General features: G+C 38.6%; 1 protein-coding gene across 4 annotated transcripts in view; it reads right to left on the reverse strand.

Moving 5' to 3' along the window:
* npas3 (neuronal PAS domain protein 3) overlaps window positions 1–20,092 on the reverse strand; it is a 279,243-nt gene that overhangs the window by 93,337 nt on the left and 165,814 nt on the right. For all 4 annotated transcript variants that reach the window (XM_088647618.1, XM_088647621.1, XM_088647619.1 and 1 more), the window contains one exon: window positions 6,275–6,364. In XM_088647618.1, coding sequence (XP_088503744.1) covers window positions 6,275–6,364 — 90 coding nt within the window. The remainder of the gene's footprint in view (window positions 1–6,274; window positions 6,365–20,092) is intronic.

Raw genomic sequence — 20,092 nt, forward strand, 5'->3', positions numbered from 1 at the left:
GTTTGCCGTCAAATTGTAGACCTAACATTACTGGCTTTTAAAAATGAAATAGTGCAAATCAATCTGGAACATAAACGCATCTTTTCATTTCTGCTTTTCATGTTTATAGCGTACCTATTTGCATTCTTGGAAGAAACGACAGGAGTCATTCAAAGGGTAATTTATTTTTCTAATGCTTATCGGATTTACAGAATGTGTATTGAAAACGTTTAATCCTAGGAAAGCTGCAATGGAGGTACATACGTTTTTCCTGATGTGATCACATGCTCAGACTGACACTGGTAATGAATGCTGAACTCCAAAGCAGTACAGCATGTCCAGAGTTTTTTATCACTTGTGAAAAGTGTCCATCAGGTTGAACCCAGGAAAAGTCTTGTATAGTGTAGTTGCTCACCTTTTAGCCAGCCTCTGCTTTCATTTGTTTTCTGTAACTCTCTTGAGCTATTCTGCACATCACAGAAGTAACATTTTCCATATTAGTAGTTTGTTTTTATGGCCACATTATCTATTTTCTTTGCTTGTTCATCACTCTTACAATACACAATGACTTCCCTTTAAGATCTATTGTAGATCTGTTTATCATTTTTCATTCGTCCAATTATTAAGAAGCTTGTTGACTTTTTTTTCTTTGCCAGGCACAGTGGTTCAATATCAAGATGGAAAGGCTGCAAAGTTGCCTCCCTGAAGGATCCTGCCCTGAGAAACCTTGACATGCACAAAGGCAGCCCCAGACAAAGTTGCCCTGCTGAGGACGATAAGGTCACCCGTGGGATTGCAGAGATTATCTCTGTCAAGCACTTGGACAGAATGCAGTCAAATGATGCATCATGCAGTCATTTTCGGGGAAAAAATCAATTTCTTCACCAGGTCGCTATTTGCTTTTCAAAGTGCCCTTGTAGTCTTTGCCTCTGAGCATTTATCAATTTAAATGTTGTGAATTGATAATGTTTCTGCGTTCCTTGTGCTCTCCGTGAATCATTCGGGTTCTCATGTCTTCAGCAGAGTTTGTTAAACCCCTGCTGAATGAAAATAATTTACATATTAACATACTGATTTGCCCCTTTATTTTAATGAGAAGGGACTCCAGATTCTCGATACATTCACTATTACATGACATGAACAAGAAATTGGTTTGCTTTATTTACTTTTTGCAATTTACAACAAGTAATTCGATTGGAAAAAGATTTTTGGAATAAACTGGAGACTTTTAAGGTCATTACTGTGAACAATCATAATCTGCCCTCCATTGAAGCAAACCCATTCTCTGCCCAATCCATTTGCTTGTTTTAGATTTCTCCCATCAGAATTCACAACCACTTACATTTTTAAAAAAAAGGTACCTTTTGCAGGTGCCTAATTGTGAACTTTTCATTGATTAGGCACCAGATTCCATTAGATCGAATGAAATGGTGCCGAGTTCGAGATAGTGATTTTTGTGAGCTGCAATGAAAGGAAAAGTGATCTGTATCATTTACAAGATAAAGTTCTTCACTAGCACTGTACAATATGAAGTTTCTAAAGTTATGCAGAGTGCAAGGGTCACATGGCAGTACAATTAAATGTAACCTTTCCCGACCCCCCTCTCAGCTCTCTGAAAAACCCTGTGCTCCTTTTTTTATCATTAGTGAAAAATGAAATGCAAATAATGACCCTCAATCAGAACAGGATCATAAATAAAACAATGCTTATTATCTATTTAGTATTATCGCGAATCACTGTACCAAAAGGTTACCTGAATGTACTATAAAATTCTCTCAGTACATTAAAAAGTTTTGTTAATTATCTACAGATACTTATTTGATTTCCTTGTAGCTTTCAGATTTTATTGTGCTGAAAATTCAGATTCACTATCAATATACAGTATTCTGAGCCAACAGAACTAACAGCTCTATGCAGATTATAATATGAGGTTACTGTCTTTATAGAAGATCCACGGTCTATTCCATTTCAAAGGGTCACATATCTCTTCTCAAAAACGCAGGAAGATCTGAACCGTGTATTGATCTGAAGAGAAATCGCTTAAGATACTTCACAGGTAACGACACGCTGGCTATCTATGTCTCACCAACATCGCAGACGGCTGTCACAGCTCCCGGCCTGCACCGCCACACAATGCAGACCCTGAATGAGTCGTTTCTCCTGATGCGATCGCACATTCAGACGGACACTATTAATGCTAATCAATTCTGGATTTTCTGTGCCACTTGGCTGGAAACCCACAGGGGACGCCCCGCCGGCCTTGCCTGCCCCTCGGGTTAGTGACAGAGAAAATAAAGATGCCTCACTTTCCCCCCTCCCAATAATGATCTATCCACACGACGCACGATTGTCTTTTAAGAGCTAGAGATGCATCCCCGTTACCCCGTTTTAACAAGTTTTCAATATTTCACAGTTAGATACAGGGGCAGATGCATTCATTCAGCTTAAGCACTTGGGCTGAAACACAACCCTGATGAACAAAACGCTTAGTCTCTACAATCATCGCTCTCCGTTAGTGTTGCACAAAGAATCTGTCTTCGGGTACAACAACCCTCGGGAGCAGAGAAATATGTTGGTTAAAAAAGCACAGAGGGTGCCATTTCCTCTTTGTGTTTTTGCATCTCTGTTCATCAATGGAACTCCACTGCTTCCAGAATCTGAAAGTGGTGTTCCTTGTAAGGGGTTAAAATGAGACCCCTTTTGAACAGATGATAATTCAGATGGTCGCAGTATTCCAGATGCATCAATTTCCTTGAAAATTCAATCCATGCATGTGCATATGCTGTGCTGGCAGGAGTACTGACTAAAATGGCCAAAACCCAAAAGCTAATATTCTTTTGGCCAGAATAATGCAATTATTATTTTCCTAGCTAGCAGCCTAAGCATACAGTGCCATCTGTTATACAAAGCAAACATACACATCTCAATTACAGAAAATGCAGCTGCCTTGACAGATCCTGGATTGTAAAGTTAACTGGGGCTTTTAAGTTCTGAACTACTATGTAACAAACGCCTTCATGGGAAAGTCCTTATCTGCACTTACAACTTAACTCTAACTTTATTTTTTAAATAAAACCAACATAATGTTATTTATAAACCATTTGTTTCAGACGAAAAGAGGTTAATATTTGCAAAATGGTTATACAGGTGCCGTACAATCAAGATGTTTTTAATGGCACAGAAACAGTCCTGTTGTAAACCTTCATTAGCACAGCAATATGACATAACCTGAGATGCTTTTAAAATGCATTTATTCAGAAATTTACAAATCCCAACAAGCCTCACGAATATGCAACATCTCGTTTCCAAGAGCTTCCCAAGGGAAAAGAGAATCCAATCACACATTGCATCATGGATTCATTCGTTCAAGATTACCTGTAATTAAACCCCCATGTGCTCTTATACAATTAAAAATGAATTACAACAGAAGAAACAAAACGTACCCGGCATTAAAACACCACACATAAATTAACGGCACAAAATGATATACTTTCACAGGCATTTTTAAAACAAAATGTTTCAACTGGAAGCTCTCGTCTCAAAGCCTTTGAAAATCAAAACAACATAAAATTCAGCGAATCCTTTTGTTTTTAACCAAACTACACAGGTGGCCAAACACCCTCTTTGCTGAGCGGACCGATTGTGCTGGAGTGTGGTGACACAGCGCTGTTCCACAGGACTCCCCGGCCAGCAGCAGATTACAGCCATGAAGGGAAACTGTATTACATGGCTTTACACCGCTGAGACCTGACAAATAGACATTATGCTATAACTAGAAGTGCGTAAGACAGACTGAAAGAGCTGGAGGATTAGGTGCGGCGGGTTTTGTAAAGTCTCCAAGTGATAACACCGCGGCGAACGTGCTCTTCAACAGACCCGACTTCCTAGTCCCGGGCACGAGCTGTCTGTCAATTAAGGCAGCGCGTCCAGCACTGTGGAAGCACCCCTTAACTGTCCTTAACTATTCATTCATCTATCGACGCAGCTTGTGCTCGGAATGCAGATGCTGAAGATGCAGTTTAACCTGAGGGCAGCTGCACGTCCTGAGGCTGGCGGGCGACACAGAACTGTCACCCCTCCCCCCCTCTGGAGGAGCGCCAGAAACCAAGCCACACCTGCAACCTTTCTGCAAATGCCACCCATCTAAGACGTACTGTTCCGCATTACAACACAGGGCTGGAGTTTCTGCACAGATTGCGCTCTGTCGGCTCGAGGCCGAGGCTCGGCTCGGAGGCCTGTCTGCTCTGACACCTGGACGCGCGCAGGAAACGCCGGAGACGGGCTAGGGAACCACGCCAGGCGCGACATCAAAGCCAGCCCCCCCCTCTCCCCCGCCACTAAACAGATTTTTTCCCCCATCGCCCTGACAGTTGTGCCGGGGCATGGAGGCAGAGGGGCGAGCACTGCTGTATGTCGCAGAACATCTCCGATACGTCAGGGTGCCGGCAGCACATCTGGAGGGATGGGCCTGAGGGTCACCCAAGACGACACCCATGCTGCCACTGGGCACAGCACCCATCTGACAATGAGAGCTCACGCTAACGCAGAGGGTTGATAAAAATTCCTGGCTGCACCAAGCAGCATTCGGCACAAAACCACTAGAACATGTGGGCGATATCAAACTGTGTAGCACACCCTAGGGCTCCAGCACAGTAAATGGGCAGAGCTCTCACAGGGGAGTGTGATATTAAACTGTTAAAGTAATACTGTCTGTTGGCAGACATGCATTTTAATGATACAGAGCAAATTCACATTAAATGACCTTTTTTCATTGCTCACAACTTTGAAATATATATATATATTTTTACTCTCTCTGCTGGTATCAGTCTAATTAATGACTTGAAAATTCTTTTTGTTATGCAGGATTTTCCACAGGTCAAACAATATTATCACTATCAGGCATTCGACAATGGCACAGTATGAAAATCCTCTCATGTAGGTCTTTTTTAAACACTATGCCACAATACTTTCTAGCTTTGTCTTCCCGAAAGCGTTTAAAAAATGATTTCATTAAAAAATGCTTTTGGACGCTTCAATACGAATAAGCCATATTTGGCATGTGCTGTAAGAATAAGAAAAACTATTTGTTGTAATAAATTGTTATATTATTTTAAAAACACTTTCACCATATGCATACCCAGAAAACACAGCTTGCTAGGGACTATAGTGCTAAAAGCTTGATTCCTCCCTACCCTCTCTGCGAGCCCTATGCAGATAAAACCTTTGTCAAGATAACTCCAAATGAATTTCAGAAGGCTTAGAAGACTAAATTTACAATTAATCAATTATTTGATAAAAATCACTAATCAATTAATATCAAATTAATTTCTGCTTGCAATTATTCTGCTTCATACAATTTATCGTTTATTTAATTTAGCAAAAAAAAATCACTCTTTGATCTATATTTGTCCAATGTCATCATTTTCTGTGTGTTGTATTGCAAGTAATTTCTTTTAAATGCTCTTCAGAGAAGAAGGTCAGAGGTTTTACTATACTACCTATTATGTCGTACCTTTTCATCCTTCAGCTGTATGGTATATTGAGTAATGATTCACTGTAGATTCAATACAAATACGTCCTGAGAAAAGTGGTTAAGTTTACAGTTTTATTCTTCCCAATTAAGTCTAAAAGCATTCCCTTTGCTGTTCTTCAACCACAGATCACAGTGCAGATGACAGAAAGTAAAGAAAATTGTGGCTTTTGAAAACGATTAAAGTACAAAGATTTAAAAGTTAATATTATTCACAATATAAACATTTTAGGTGCTTACAAGAGAGTCAAACAATTTCCACAGGTAGTTATTATTGGTTCCCCGGTCAATTCCTTTCACACAGTAGTTAGGATATGGTTTAGATTTACTCGGGTACAGAGGCGTTGTGTAACTAGCCTAAGGTAATTATTTATACTGAATATTAGAGAATAAGAAGCTACAGTGACTTTCTATAGCACCAGAAAAAAGAAAACAGACTTACACACTAAATTCTGGATATAAATGCAAATACATTTCAATGGATGAAGCAAAAAGGGATCTACTCTATATCGGAAAAGCGAATTATAGGGCTGTTTGCTCAAAGCCCAGTTCAGGACACTGCTGCTGTATTCCTAACCAAGGTGTCTTACCCAGGTGGCTTCAGTAAACCCAGCTGTATAAATGGATACCAACATTTGTATGGAAAAGCTTCTGCGAGCCTCTTGAGATGAAAGCATCAGCCAAATAAATTAAAATGAATATAATAAATCGTAACAAGCACTTTGGCACAGAGCTGATAAGAAAGTGACAACCAGGGTTACTTACTTGTGAGAGCCCCAGGTATATGGACACAGTTTCAGAGATGTATAAAAACTTTCCCTCCTTGTTTAGTGCAAATACAAATCCGTCCAGAGACTGCAAGACAAAGAACAGGAAAAAAAAAGAAAAAGAAGGTGAAGCCTTATTAGATGCAAGTTGTTGGAAAGTCACTCAGTCAAGACAAGCCAAATCCCAAAGCAGCTTAAGGACATCTGCAGATCGGAAACAAAGTGAATGGAGTCTCAAGGCAGCGATGTCTCAAATTATGTGTTATGTGTTAGGTAAACTCACTAATTAAGAGCAATTTCAACGAGCAGCGCATTCAAATTGATAAACAAGGAACTGTTTTCTTTCAGCTTTTGAAGCTTCTTTTTATGTTCATTTTACATGCATTGCCTGAGCACTGCAAAATAATGTTCTCATTTCCATTTTTTTCTCAACAACATAGCAATGCATTTCATTTTTACGTATGATAGCTCAGATGTTCCTACATTTAGTCCTCAGCTGGCTACAAATTTCAGATTTAAAAGTGAAAGAATTCTACACAATGGAAGACAAACATCCTAAAAAACTCTGAATTTCAAAGCTAATTGCAAATCAAATGTACAGTAACATTCTATCCTCATTCTGCAATATCAGAATTTAACAGTCAACACATTTTAAACAAATATATTAGAAGCTAATGAATGGTAATGAATCACAAAAGACAAAAATAACAAATGATTAAAAACAATCCAACATACTTTTTTTTCAAATGGTGAGCATATAATGATGTCCTTCAGTACATCACAAAAATCAAGTTATTTATCCGCTGTGAACAGTCACAATTTTGTTCTCATCACAGTTTTGAAAATATGGGGTTGGGGTTGTCATGTTTGCTAGGAGGATTCCGACTTAGTTTTAGTGGCAACAACTTTACTAAAGCTTCAAGTACAAGATAGCACTATGAAAAACTGCTCTTTGACAGCAGTAATGAACTGAACAATGATCTGTAGTTCTGGCAATTAGAAATGTCATAAGAATTAAGAAAACTAAAACTACTAACCTCCATCAATGCTAAACCCGTTATTTTATGAAAGCATTATACTTTCAAAAGAGGTGAGAAACGAAATGGCAGTGTTCCATTTTGAGGCGATCTCCAACAAAATTAAGGCCTTTTATATCAAATACTTCAAAATTATTATTTTCTGCTAAGTATAATCACTGCAGGCTACTCCAGTCCTAAAGATGTCTCCAACAGGCAGCAATTAAGATACTAAGGTCTTAGGGGTTAATTACATATTGTCCCCCACTATGTGTGATAATCGGCATGTGCAGTTAGCCAAGGGTGGACTAAGATGTAAGATGTCACTGTGAAAAAACAAAAGAAAAAATCTTTTTTGAACAGCAAACAATGCCTTGTGTGAAATGTGACAGACTTGTTCGCATCTTTTTGGGAAAAACAGGGAGGGGAGAGTCACGATGAACTAGCTAGCCTGCTTCTTAGATCTTCCCATTTATTTCTGATTTAAAAAGCAACAGCAGCTGGAGAAGTGAAAGTCATTTCCATACTGCAGATAAACCCAAATCACCCCAGGCTATTTACAATGTGCAGATATGGAGATGACTTTACCAACTCCCATTGAATTGTTCTGTAAAAAATCTTCAGAAAACACACAGATTAAATGCAAAATGTTATATATTAAACTTTATATTACTAATAATGTCAGTGTTTGCGGCTCATTTGACATTTTGCATCAGTACGAGTAAAAGATTGATAAGTCCTTCATTTTTCAATAATGCTGCATGAAAGATGAACAAATCTGCATTAAATGGTAACGCCTCATTCCTCTGGACACAGACTTTCCAAGAGAACAATCTCCTTCAATTAAATTATCTTGGACTGGTACTAAAAAAACAGCGAGAGATGTGTTATTTTCCATTTACACTTCTGTCGTGCTTCATTGTTAATCTGTATGTGTAACAGTGCACATACAAATGCTTTTTGTTCTCTTCAGTGACTTTTTCAAATTTTAAAAGTGTAAAAAAAAACACACAAAAAACATTCATCCATTAATTAACGATATCTAATTAGTAACAAATGTTATGGTATTAACATTTCCTGCCCACCACAGTAAGGCACAGTAATTGCTTCGCATTTCATTTCATTTCTCAATTACCTGCGAGAAAGGATCTTACAAAGCTGGGCCCCTATCACTGTATGGTACTGGAAACGATATGCAGCAGCAAATGAAATTCTGATTTTATTGCTGTCACACTCAGAATCCATAAGATTTAGCTTTAACATTTACCCCATGATCTGGTCTGGATGTACAGTACACGATTCCCAGCTGTTAATTTATTTCTCCTGTCTGTCCTCTCCATCTCAACTAGGGCTGCAGGGACACGTCCGTTAGCTGCCAGAGAACTGACACTCACCTCCGCCACACTGCACTGTGCAGCGTGGGGCCGCCTGTGTTGAGCCAAGGTAGCACATGACATTTTACGCTTAAGGTGAAACCCCTGAGTAGCGTTTCAGGTCAAAAGTAGCCCATTCACTCTCAACTCTCAAAAATATTTCCAACAGTTTTTTTTTCTTTTTAAAACAAAAAGCCATCTGCAATACTCGAAATGCAATTCTCTGGAGAGGATCACTTCATGAGAGGAAGCTTCAGAGGTGATAAACTGCCTCTGTTTACTGGCTAACTGCTGTGTAAAGTGTGCGATAAATCATGGGAGAAACAAACTTCTGATCTAGGCGAGAACCAGGTTACATTAAGAACATTGGATGTAATTTATTTAAATCGCCACGCTTCTCTGCTTTCCTTGGTGTTGTGAATAACCAGCAGTGCCAGATCACGCTGAAAAGATCCTGTCAATGGGCATAAACACTTTCGCCTGCACAAAAAAGCGGGAAGGGAGAGTTAATGTGACACCTTCCTTTCCTGCTGCAGTGCTGACCTTCTGCCTCTGCTCCACAGCTGGTATCTCCACACAGGTGAAAAGACAATCTGGAGCAGAGCTGTCAACACCCCTCAGATCCCATACTGCACTCCGAGGCACAAATGTATGTTCCATTGCTAGCCCGTAAACCGATTACTCGCAGCAAGGAAGATAAACAGAGGAAGATTATATCAAAGGCAACAAATAAAAATAAACGGTATATACAGTTGCAGGTTGCCTTTATGGATTATGAAGCTAAGATACCGTGCGCGGAGAAGAAAGATGACTGAATTTTTCCGCAAGTAAAAACAGTGCCGCTATCGTGCACAAAAAAAACAGCTGAACTTTTCCCTTCCATCCCTACTGGAAGCGTTTCCTCACACTGTGTACTGTATTCAGGGAGGGTGCAGTTTTCAAGTTTTTAAACAGTGAAAAAACCCCAAAGAATCAGGACAAATAGGCAATGCTCTCGGGCAGTTCTTACGTTTATGTAATGCATTTTTACAGAGCCGTCCAAAAGGGGACAGCAATCTTCTATTAGTATTTGTAATCTTAAAATTACTATTAATGATAATTTTAATTTATTTTTGGGTACTTCCATGAATTGGAATGCCAAATGGGTGTATACTTTGCCAGAACAAAAATGTTCTTCTTGTTCTCTCCAGCGATTTCAAATGACCATAAGCATTAGGGCGCATTCACAGGCATTCTCTTCGAGATAAGCAGACAAAATGTTTCTGCCAACTTCAGAATTCGTTCTCCTGCAGCTGTCGTGAATCACATCATCAGCAGAGACGAGCGACCCAGTTCCAGAGCTGGCCAAGCATGTCCACACCATGACGTTACCTCCACTAGGCATCAGAATTAACTCACAGGCACACAGATGGGCCAGGAGAGTTTTGGAACAAAGTTCCAAAATGATATGATTGATATGATATGATTTTTAGAAGAAGGAATTTTAGGAAGTTGTAGTTAGTCTCAATATCCTTATATAGACATACTTTTTTAAGAATAGGAAGATGAAAAGGCTTACAGAATAAGAGCTAAACAAGGAAACACAGTGCCTGTCTCCTCTCATGAAAGAGAGCATAAAGACAGCAGGCCAGCAGTGTCATGGCCAATGGAGGCTGACACTGCTGCGAGAAACCATCCAGCGATCAGAAGGGAACGTGTGGACTCAGCGGGTGCTGAATGAGTAGGAAAGGGTCTTTGATCTAAACGTCTTTAGCCTCCAGCCACTGCAGTTCTGCATGCTACAAATAACCCCAAGGAAGGCCGTGGCAATTATGTGATCTGCAAATGTGTTAACTCTTGTGAAACTGATTTTGAGAAAGGCAGCCCTCAAAGAAGCGATCTCAAACTACTGGAGGGCGGAGGGGAGAAGCAAAAGCAAATATCAGTTGTTATTTCAGTTTTACAACTGTATGGCAGTTATTCTTTCCCACCGAAGGAGACAGAAGTGGGACTTCTGATCCGCGTGGCGTTTTCGGAAGCGGGAGAGCACGTGCTCGGTGAAGTTTACTCCATTCTACTGCACCGTGACGTTCTGACGCAATGACAGCGCTTCGTAGGTTTGTGCAAATGACAAAGGCCACGGCAGGCCACAGCATCGCTCCGATGGCGGGGCGTCCTCACGTGGGGCAAATCCCACTCAAATGAAGGCACTGAAGCTCTCAAAAACAATCTCTGCTGCGCACGAGTCTAGAGAGCACTTTAGACCAAAGGCATTAACAAAGCCACTGGAAGTCTCTGTAGATGGGTTTACTGACTATTAACATACCATTAAGTATTAGGCCAGACAAAATGGAAGAAGGCTTCAGGACCACAGGCAGCTGGCAGTGTAGCGACCACATGCTCCAGTCTCAGAGCACTAAAGAGCAATCACCACAATTAACAAATACAGCAGGGCGGGCGGAAGCACCAGTTACTGACTGCATAGCTCAGGAAGATGTGTTTTGACACTTTTTTTGTTTACTTAAGCTCACAAAGAAATATATGAATGGGTCTCTGTCTTTCTTTTAAGCAATATTCCCACTACAAAAGGTTCAGAGGGATTTTCTAATTTGACGCACAATCCAAAGGGAAAGAGCAGAACTAGTACATTTATCCGTAAGATTTAATGTACGGTAGTAAATTACAATTCACAAGGAACCATTCAGAGGAACTTGGGAAGCTAAATTGGGATTAAAGAAAAAGTATATTATCAGAAACGCCTAAATTGCTTAGAGAGCTGCCAGGAATATTTTTCATTTAAGTCAATTTTGGGCCTGACAAACCATGTAGAAAAGTGCAAATACAGAAAAGCATATTGATTTATTTACTGAAAGCACTGATGTCTGTGGCAATGTTGAAGCCACTGAACTTATCCTATATTCAAGGCATTTTGAAATGGGCCAATAGCTTTTGTACCAGTTTTATTTTCACTCTCACAGAAGAAAAAGAATCTTTGCTTATGCCATCCACGATATATTTATTGGCGCCGTTAAGAGTGCAATGACCTGTCACAGACAGTGGTTTTATTCTAATAAGGGCTTCAGACTCAGCTTCCTCTCCAGTGCAATCTGAAATGTTTTAGTTACAACGCTTTTTACATAATGGCAAGATAATGCAGATTATTTCACTGCTAAAATAACTTGTAGATCTAAACGAACAATATCCGTACAGCATGATTGCCAGGGTTTCTAAAAGATGAGACTAATTAAATAACCAAATTACCAAAAAATGCCGACTTTTTTATGGCAGCTACAGACAGGGAGGATTAACAACATACTGCATTAATCATTTATGTTAACAGCCAGGCTGAAAGTCAATTTTAATAAAAAACAGTTGTTTTGGGACTGATCTGACATACAATTTGATTTTATTAACACATGCCAGTGTGTATTTATTTAACCAATATTGATCAAATGTTAATTCATTATACTGTATATAGATGTGAAAATGGAATTTAAGGTAGAAGTTGACTTTTATGTTTCAAACTGCTTTAAACAATCCAACAACAAAACATTACTACAATTGTAAACTGCTTTTTAATATTCATGTAATATTATGTTTTCACCCTGTGCAACAGCTGTACAAGCTAGTAATACAGTTTTTAATAAACACATTACTTCTGGTACACTGGTTAGCTTTTACAAAAATAAAAGAAGAGTTGCTATTTTATTAAAAAGGAGATGCGTTACAAAGCACAATAAAAAGTTATTTTTCCAAAATAAAATATATTTTTTGTGCTATTCTGTAAATCTCAGCTTGATATTTTGTTTATGAATTCGCTATTAGCATCTAAGGTTTCCAAGGAAAGTGTAAGAGAAAATATCCAGACATTTTCCAACCAAAAACTGCTGCAGCAGATAATTTCCTTAACATAGACAAGCACTGTGCCTTAAAACAGGTTCCTCGGGGTTAGGGACCAACAATGTTGTTTCTTCTTCTCCCCGTGCTAGGATTTAATTAAGTGATAACAGCCACCTTGGGGTGAATGCACTAGACAATAATATCTGGGTGAAGAATAATGCTGAAGAGAGCACAGTACACTCAGTTTATCTTTACAGAAAGCATACTGGAATATAATGCCAAAAAAAGTCTTTATTATTATTTTAGAAAACTACTGAGCTCCACTGTTTACTAAGTCAGTGAAGGCAATCAACACATCTATAGTTTCTGAAACCAAAATAACTGTTTATTGAAGACATGAGGATTAATTATTCTTTAAAAGCTTAGGTGTTTAAACGCAAGCCTAATAAAGTGATGTAGCAAAGGGAGGGTAGCTGAGAAATACAAGAGGGAAATTGCTTTAGGAAGCAGATTACCTGTAATAACTCATTAAAGTGAAAACAGTAAATCCTGCAAATAAATAATTTCTAAGATTGCTTTGAGGATAGGGGGCAGGCATTAGGTTTCAGTGTAATTAAAGTCCTCTTATGAAATATCAATTTTTTATTAGAATTATATCCAGAGTTTAATATTTAAAAAAACTTAGAAACAACAACAGAAAAAAAATCATTAGTGCTTCCTCACTGAATCATTAGCGATGCTTTGTGATATCAAGTCCTGTGCATCAGTCATTCAGATTTCTGGGGGGTAGGTTCATATACAACTGCACAGTTTAATGCAGAAAATATCTGCACAAAGTTTGAATTAAAATGCAATAAAAACTGTTATGGTGCAGTACATGCTCCATATAGACAGCAGGATTACCACCTATTAGCTTGAACTCATCACATCCTGGAGGCTAATCGAGGCAGGGCCAGTCAGAACTGGGATGGCAGACTTCTGGAAAAAACTGGGATGCTACTGCAAGTGGCCTCCGTGGACCTGTAGGTGGTGCTCTTCTCTATGGACTAGACTTCCTATAAAATTCAATGCTGCAGTACGGAGACAAGGGATTGTAGGAAGAGTTGTCCTTAAGATGAGACATTAAATTGAGGTCCTGATTACTAGATCTAGTTTTGTTAGCCTCAGAGACCTGGCTCAATTCCACTCTGTGTTTTGTGGGCTGGCACAATCTGACCTACCCAGAGGTCCTTTTGAACTCAGCTGGTGAAGAAGAGGAGTTTCTGCATGAAGTGGACCCCTGCTACATTTAAAGAGCTTTGGGATCCTCTGTGATTAAAAAGGTCTACACAGATGCAAAGAAATCATTATAAATTCTACTGACGATTTGCTCTTTGTAACGTTACCTGTCTTTCAAAGTATGACGACTGTACTGTGAAGATATGCAGTTTCTTAACTTGGCAAAATAAAAAGTCCACGTGTGTATAGTTAGAAATCATTTCCTATCACAAAGAAAAAGCGTTCTCTTAGGAGGAGAGAGGTTAGGTTCAATTCCTGAACCCCAGATTCATTCATCATTCCAGCCAAATTTCAAACTCTGCCTTGCAAATAATTTTATCTTTAACTTTTAAATAGTTCATTTAAAATTTAACGACCAAAACGTTATGTACCTAAAGAAATAGTAACTTTAACTGTTGCAAGGCTAAAAATGTTGACAATAATGCCAAGGAGAAAAAAAAGGGAAGATTGCAACCTTTCAATTTAAAATTAAAAGCGGGCCATTTGCATCCAATATGACAAGCTCCAGAACTTTTGATATTAACCCAGTTAATAAGTCTCTCGGCACAACATTTCTACAACAATTGAATGTAGATGTTCTGAGTACACAATGCTTAAACTTCAAGTAGCGGCAGAGAGCTCTGAAGAAAATTCCCCAGCTCCCTTGTAATGAAAAGCTGAGGATATACCTTCTGCGGTTTTTCAGCGAGATGCTTTCACATCCTTTCGTCAGGGGTTTTCAAACTGACAACTTGCAAATCTAAAATACAAAAATGCCCAGAGCGATAACCAGCGGCGCAGAGTAACTCCTGCAACGCGAACGAGTGAGGGTGGAAAAAAAAGGCTAAGCAATGCTTCTTAAGAAATCACACAGGGCCTGACCACGGTAGTCTAATTATGCTAATTGCTTCAATGCCCTTGCTTTATTTATGCTGAGCGGCTAAGATAAATAAAAGGAAATTGCTTTGGATCAAACTGTATTCATTTCGGAATGCAAACTAGCCCATGTTTGTTATGTGATTGCTGATCTGTTTACACTAAATTCTGCAGGTAATTGCAGTTCTGATTGCACATTTATTTCTCTATGTGCAGGTCCCAGGACTGAGTCTGTCTCCTTTTATAATTAAATGGTTTGTAATATTTAAACTCACTAAACAGCACCAAAAGTGTAAACATTTACATATTTCACACATGAAGGATAAGACCTCACTACAGAGATGGCAACACGTATTTTTAGCAATGACACATTGCTAAAACTTCACATACAGTATGTTCATTTGATTTTAGCCTGTCCCAAAATTACAAAGGCTTCCAATACACAGAAACATAGCTCATGTTAAAATAGTGGGCAGGCTAATACGAAAGTTGGTTCTACATCTGTGCCTGGACAGATGTCGACTTCAAATCTGCTGTACCATATGTACTTGTGATAAGCCACTGTTTATTCCTTGCAGAATTTCTTTTTATGTAGCAATCCCACAAATATTATCTTTTCATCAAAAAAAACATAATCCCAAGAAAAACAAACACATTCTGTGTTTTATGGATAAATTGTGTTTCTTGTGTCCTTGCATTAACCAGCATATGAAATAATGATCACTTATATCTGGCCAAAGAGAAATCTAAAGAAAAGTACAGAGTGCAGAAATATTTGTAACTAATATTAGCTGTACTGTCATCAAATCTTAAGGCTTGTGGAATGTTAGTCTGCTCTGGGTGGTGTTATTGTGGCGGTATTACCACATGAACAACGCAAAATTATGGAACAAACAGAAGGAGCTATTCAGTAGCTTAGCATAAATGCACCTTTTTTCTAACATGTTCAGCGGAATTTTTTTTTTTAAGAATGTGATAAAGCAATTAGAGAGGTGCTGCATCCCAGGCAATTTAAAGGTCTAGTCACCTGGTCTGAAACTGTGTATCAGTCTCATATATTTCAAAATCATAGAGGATAATAATAGAAATGACTTTGAGCTTATACAAATACAACAGGGTTAGTGTTTACTGAACTTGAAAATTAGAGGCTCCATATCAACCTGCTTTCGAGGAGCTGCTCATGAATAATTTAAACTACTGATGAAGGTTCTAGACCACAGACAACAAATTCCTATACATACATATTCTCAATATCAGTGTACTACTGTATATGTGTACTGTATTCAGTGGTCAAAATTATAAATTCTCCTTCTGACGGTATTATGTGGTGTCGCAGAAATAAAGACTACTGTCCCTTTACAGAAATCATTTCTGTACATGAGTGAACCAATTCCAGACTTTCATGTCTCCATTTCCATGAATTAATGCAGAGACTAGACAGTTAATCTTCCTTCTCACTCAGCCCTTTCTCATTGCTGAAAAGTTGAAAAGAAAACTGCTGCACCTGTCTACAGTACAATGCTCGAAGACAAAAGGTTTTCAAGGGGCTACAGTACAGCCATGTTTAGTTACTACATTTTTTAAAATTTGTCCACAACAAATGGATTATTGAATGACAGTGGTTAGACAGTGATACAAAAAATCAACACTCAAGAAATCCAGATTTAACAAACCCTGATTCCATTTATCAAGAGAAACAAGAGAAACCAAAACACAACACTGTGACACCGATCTTCTTCAGTTCTTTTTGTTTTATTTAAATATCTATTCAATTTTTCTTACTTCCTCTCCTTTTGCAAATTGAAAAGGAGCAAACATCCAGTATTTCTCAGCTGGTTCACACTGTTCACTAAAACTATTAAAAAAATCAAAACACTAGAACATTTCCAGAAAAAATACAGATATTGTATTTTTTTGTTTTCATTTCACGTCCACATGACAAGGCCACAAAACTGTGAGAATGTCATTCAATCATAAAAACTGTAATTGATTCATCTGCTAGGTGAAACTGTGTGTGTTTAGTTCATGTGTGTTTGGAGATTACCAATTGATTGAAGCCTAATAAATGCTATTTGCATGGCAAAATCGAAATATGTTAGTACTCACAAACTCATCTATAAAGAACGAGTGCAATGTAAGGTCCTGTTGTCTTCTTTATTGTAATAGATAATAGGCTGCATACACCTACTGTACACTGTCTTGAAATTAATTGATAATGTCTGTTTTACATGCCATTGAAAATCAATGCCTTTGCCAGGATTCATGATGTACAGTAGCACAAATCACGCACATTCCACGCGTGGACAATCGCTTTCTAAAGTTAAAAATACTAAGTAAATTAAAGACGGTATCGACTCTTGAGACCTTGTTTGTCAGATCTAAGATCATGCTACTCCCCAGCACCTGTTCCACAGAACAAACACAGGTATCACTGGAAAAGAAAGACACTGCAAAAATAAGTTAAAACTCTAATCAGTATAGACAAACAAATGTGTGTATGTATATAAACCACTCTGTGTACTGCATATAACACACTGTATGTATATTGCATGTTTATAATGCATGAATGTGCTTATTATTTTTTTATTTTTGTAAGCTTTTGTATGTTTTTGTTACACTCATCTTAAATTATATTTTGACCTTACCCATGCACAACAGGAGGCTGACTCACATGTAAGCAGATACCTACTAAATTATCCTCACAATAAATCAAGCGTTCCTCGTGATAAAAAAGGCCGTTCCTGATATCAGACACAGACAATATCCCCTCCTCTATCTTATTATTAATTTGGCAATTTGCATTAGCCCGAGCTGTGTCTCGTCCAAAAAGACAGCTGCAGAGTGATGCATTTCCTGAAACAGGAGACTGAAAGACCGACAGAAAATAACTAACAACCATGAGAATGTTGTCAATGTTCACCGGAGAATGTTATAGATTGCTTTTCTTGTGCTGTAACATGCATGTACAAGATTCTTTCTTCCACATCAGTACCATTCTATGCACAAACCTGTACTATCCTGGATTTAACCGATTAGTTGAAGTCCTTGGGTACTTCTCCTTGGGTGTGAAATGTCAAATGAGTTCAGTCCTAAGGATCTTACCCACCTTCGCTTTAGAACAAAATAACTTGGAACTCTTTCAAAATTCACTGTTTTATAGCTACACCTGGTTTGTTTCAGGAAAATCTATTAAAATAATGATACACAACATTCTGAGAACGGCAAATAGCATATGATGCAAATAAATGCAAACCCTTTTATGTGATCTGAAGCATTGCATTCAGACCCGATCTTCTTTCGAAAACAGGGACTGCACCAGACCGGGCTTGGCTGAGAAAATGAATTTTTGAATGTGGTTTGTTTGCTGCTAAATCTACCTTTGAGGCGTGCACACAATATGGAATGCAAAAAGCAAAATGTTCTAATAACAGTCTGGGTACCTTGGGGTGAAATGTAAACAGCAGAAATCAGCTCTGTATTGCCTTGGATACAGCTGTTACTAGCCTTAAAAATGTATATCTCGTTAATGTTACAATTGGAGAGCATCTCTCTCAGATCCTAATACCTAGTGAAAGGGGGGCGGTGAGATTCTATGGGCCGCTGTCCTTCTGTTATCGTGAGAGAATTGTGTTGATTTATTTATTGTATTTCTGAGGCCTCTCTTCTACAGGGAACAAACGTGCCGACCGCCAGAGACTCGACTGACACATCTTTTGTGTCCCGGTGTAAAAAATGAGTCACTAACTTACAATGCATCCATAGGAAACCGGCCACATAAAGAATTGAAATGGGAAGGGTTCCCAGAGGTGTATCGTTGTTTTAGAAAAAAAAAGCCAAACGGAAAATCAATGGAGAATAACTCTTGTCTTCTTTTGTGAGAAACCAAGAATTCAGCAAAAGTTTTGTCTTGGGAACTTAGCCTGATATGAGGACAGATAAAATGTACATTAATCATTCCTACAAGTCCTACATTTCTTTAATACAATGTCTTTTTTATATACCTGATCCCCGGCTCTGACTCACAGAAAGCCTATCGCTCTGTGGTGGGGTTATAGTGGTATGCCCTCAAGGCTAAGATAAGCCATCATCATAGTCCCATATTTTGTTAACTCGCTGTAGCCACATTAACTTGAATGGGCAGGGAGTTCTTGAAGGGAAAGAACTGGTTTCTGCTGCCTTTTCTAAGATACTTATCCGGCTGCTAAAGGATACATTCATCCTTTGTCTGGATTGCCCTTGACACATCCTTAAGGAAACCACCCTGAACTTGTCTTTGTTTTGAAGAGCCCTCACACCTCTTAGGTCTAATCTAGGTTAAACACCTCTGGCTCTCATAAGCATTTAAGAAGCACCTTGAATAACCAGACTCTTGTATTCTTTCCTTTTATATCCAAACACCTTTTCAAGTCACTCTAACGCACAGAAGAAGAAAAAAACCTTTTCACTTCCAGTTCTACATTCTGCATGGAAGCCAGAGGGCTGCTGTTTTATCTCCGCACAAAAAAGGAAAACAGATACTCTCTGAAAAAAGAAGCGAGAGCTTAATGTAATGAGTCCATGAACAATGCAAACACGCACAATTGGGCAGATAAGTAACTCCATATTTTCATGAGGAAATATTGGATAATATCAAACCACCTTAAAGCCTATTGAATTCCAGTCTCTCAAGAGGTTTATAATGTACGAGACCCATGACTTTGGCTCCAAGGAGGTTGATTATTAAACAATTTATAAATAACCAAGAACAGGATGCACTTCCTTAAGCAAAGGGTTGGGGGAGAATGGAAGAAGCTACCCAGCCATTTAGTTGAAGCTGATACCCTGGCTGCCCTGAAGAAATGGCTGGATGAGAACATCAGATCAATGTGATCAGCTGATGCATGTGTTCATCGATATTACCTTAACACCTGCTCTGGCAGTGACCTTTAGAATTATCTATCTTTCCGTCCATCCATTTTCACTCCGCTTTTCCTGGTGAGGGTCGCGGTTCCTTAAAGAATTATATATATATATTTAATTTAGACTTAAATTGCATTAAGAGCATTGTGGAAAGCTGAAAGGACAACTGTAAGGCAGACAAATGGACATTCTGACACTCAGCTAGTCAACTTCAATCATTTATATTTCAAACACGTTGACCACGAGGTGATCATTTTGTCGCCAGACCTGAATTAGATGAGGGTTTTGGAAAGTTAGGAGGCAGAAGGGTATTTATGGACATTCATTTCCCTGTGAGCCCAAAGTTAAAGCTGCAGTAATTATCTCCAGGGTCTTTTATGAGCCTATAAGAAAAACAATAAAAGTGGCAAGAGGTAATATGTATCTGGTTGTGAAGGCTTTAATCAGCATGCAGTGAAGATACAGTAATGTCCACCATAAATAATATGAACATAACAACATATCCCCTTCGGACATATATAAATCTGCAAACACACAAAGCCAAGCTGGATCCCACCAAAACTCTTCACAGGCAAA

The sequence above is a fragment of the Lepisosteus platostomus genome, chromosome 10 (assembly GCF_059453375.1).
Source record: "Lepisosteus platostomus isolate fLepPlt1 chromosome 10, fLepPlt1.hap1, whole genome shotgun sequence".
NCBI classification, from domain to species: domain Eukaryota; kingdom Metazoa; phylum Chordata; class Actinopteri; order Semionotiformes; family Lepisosteidae; genus Lepisosteus; species Lepisosteus platostomus.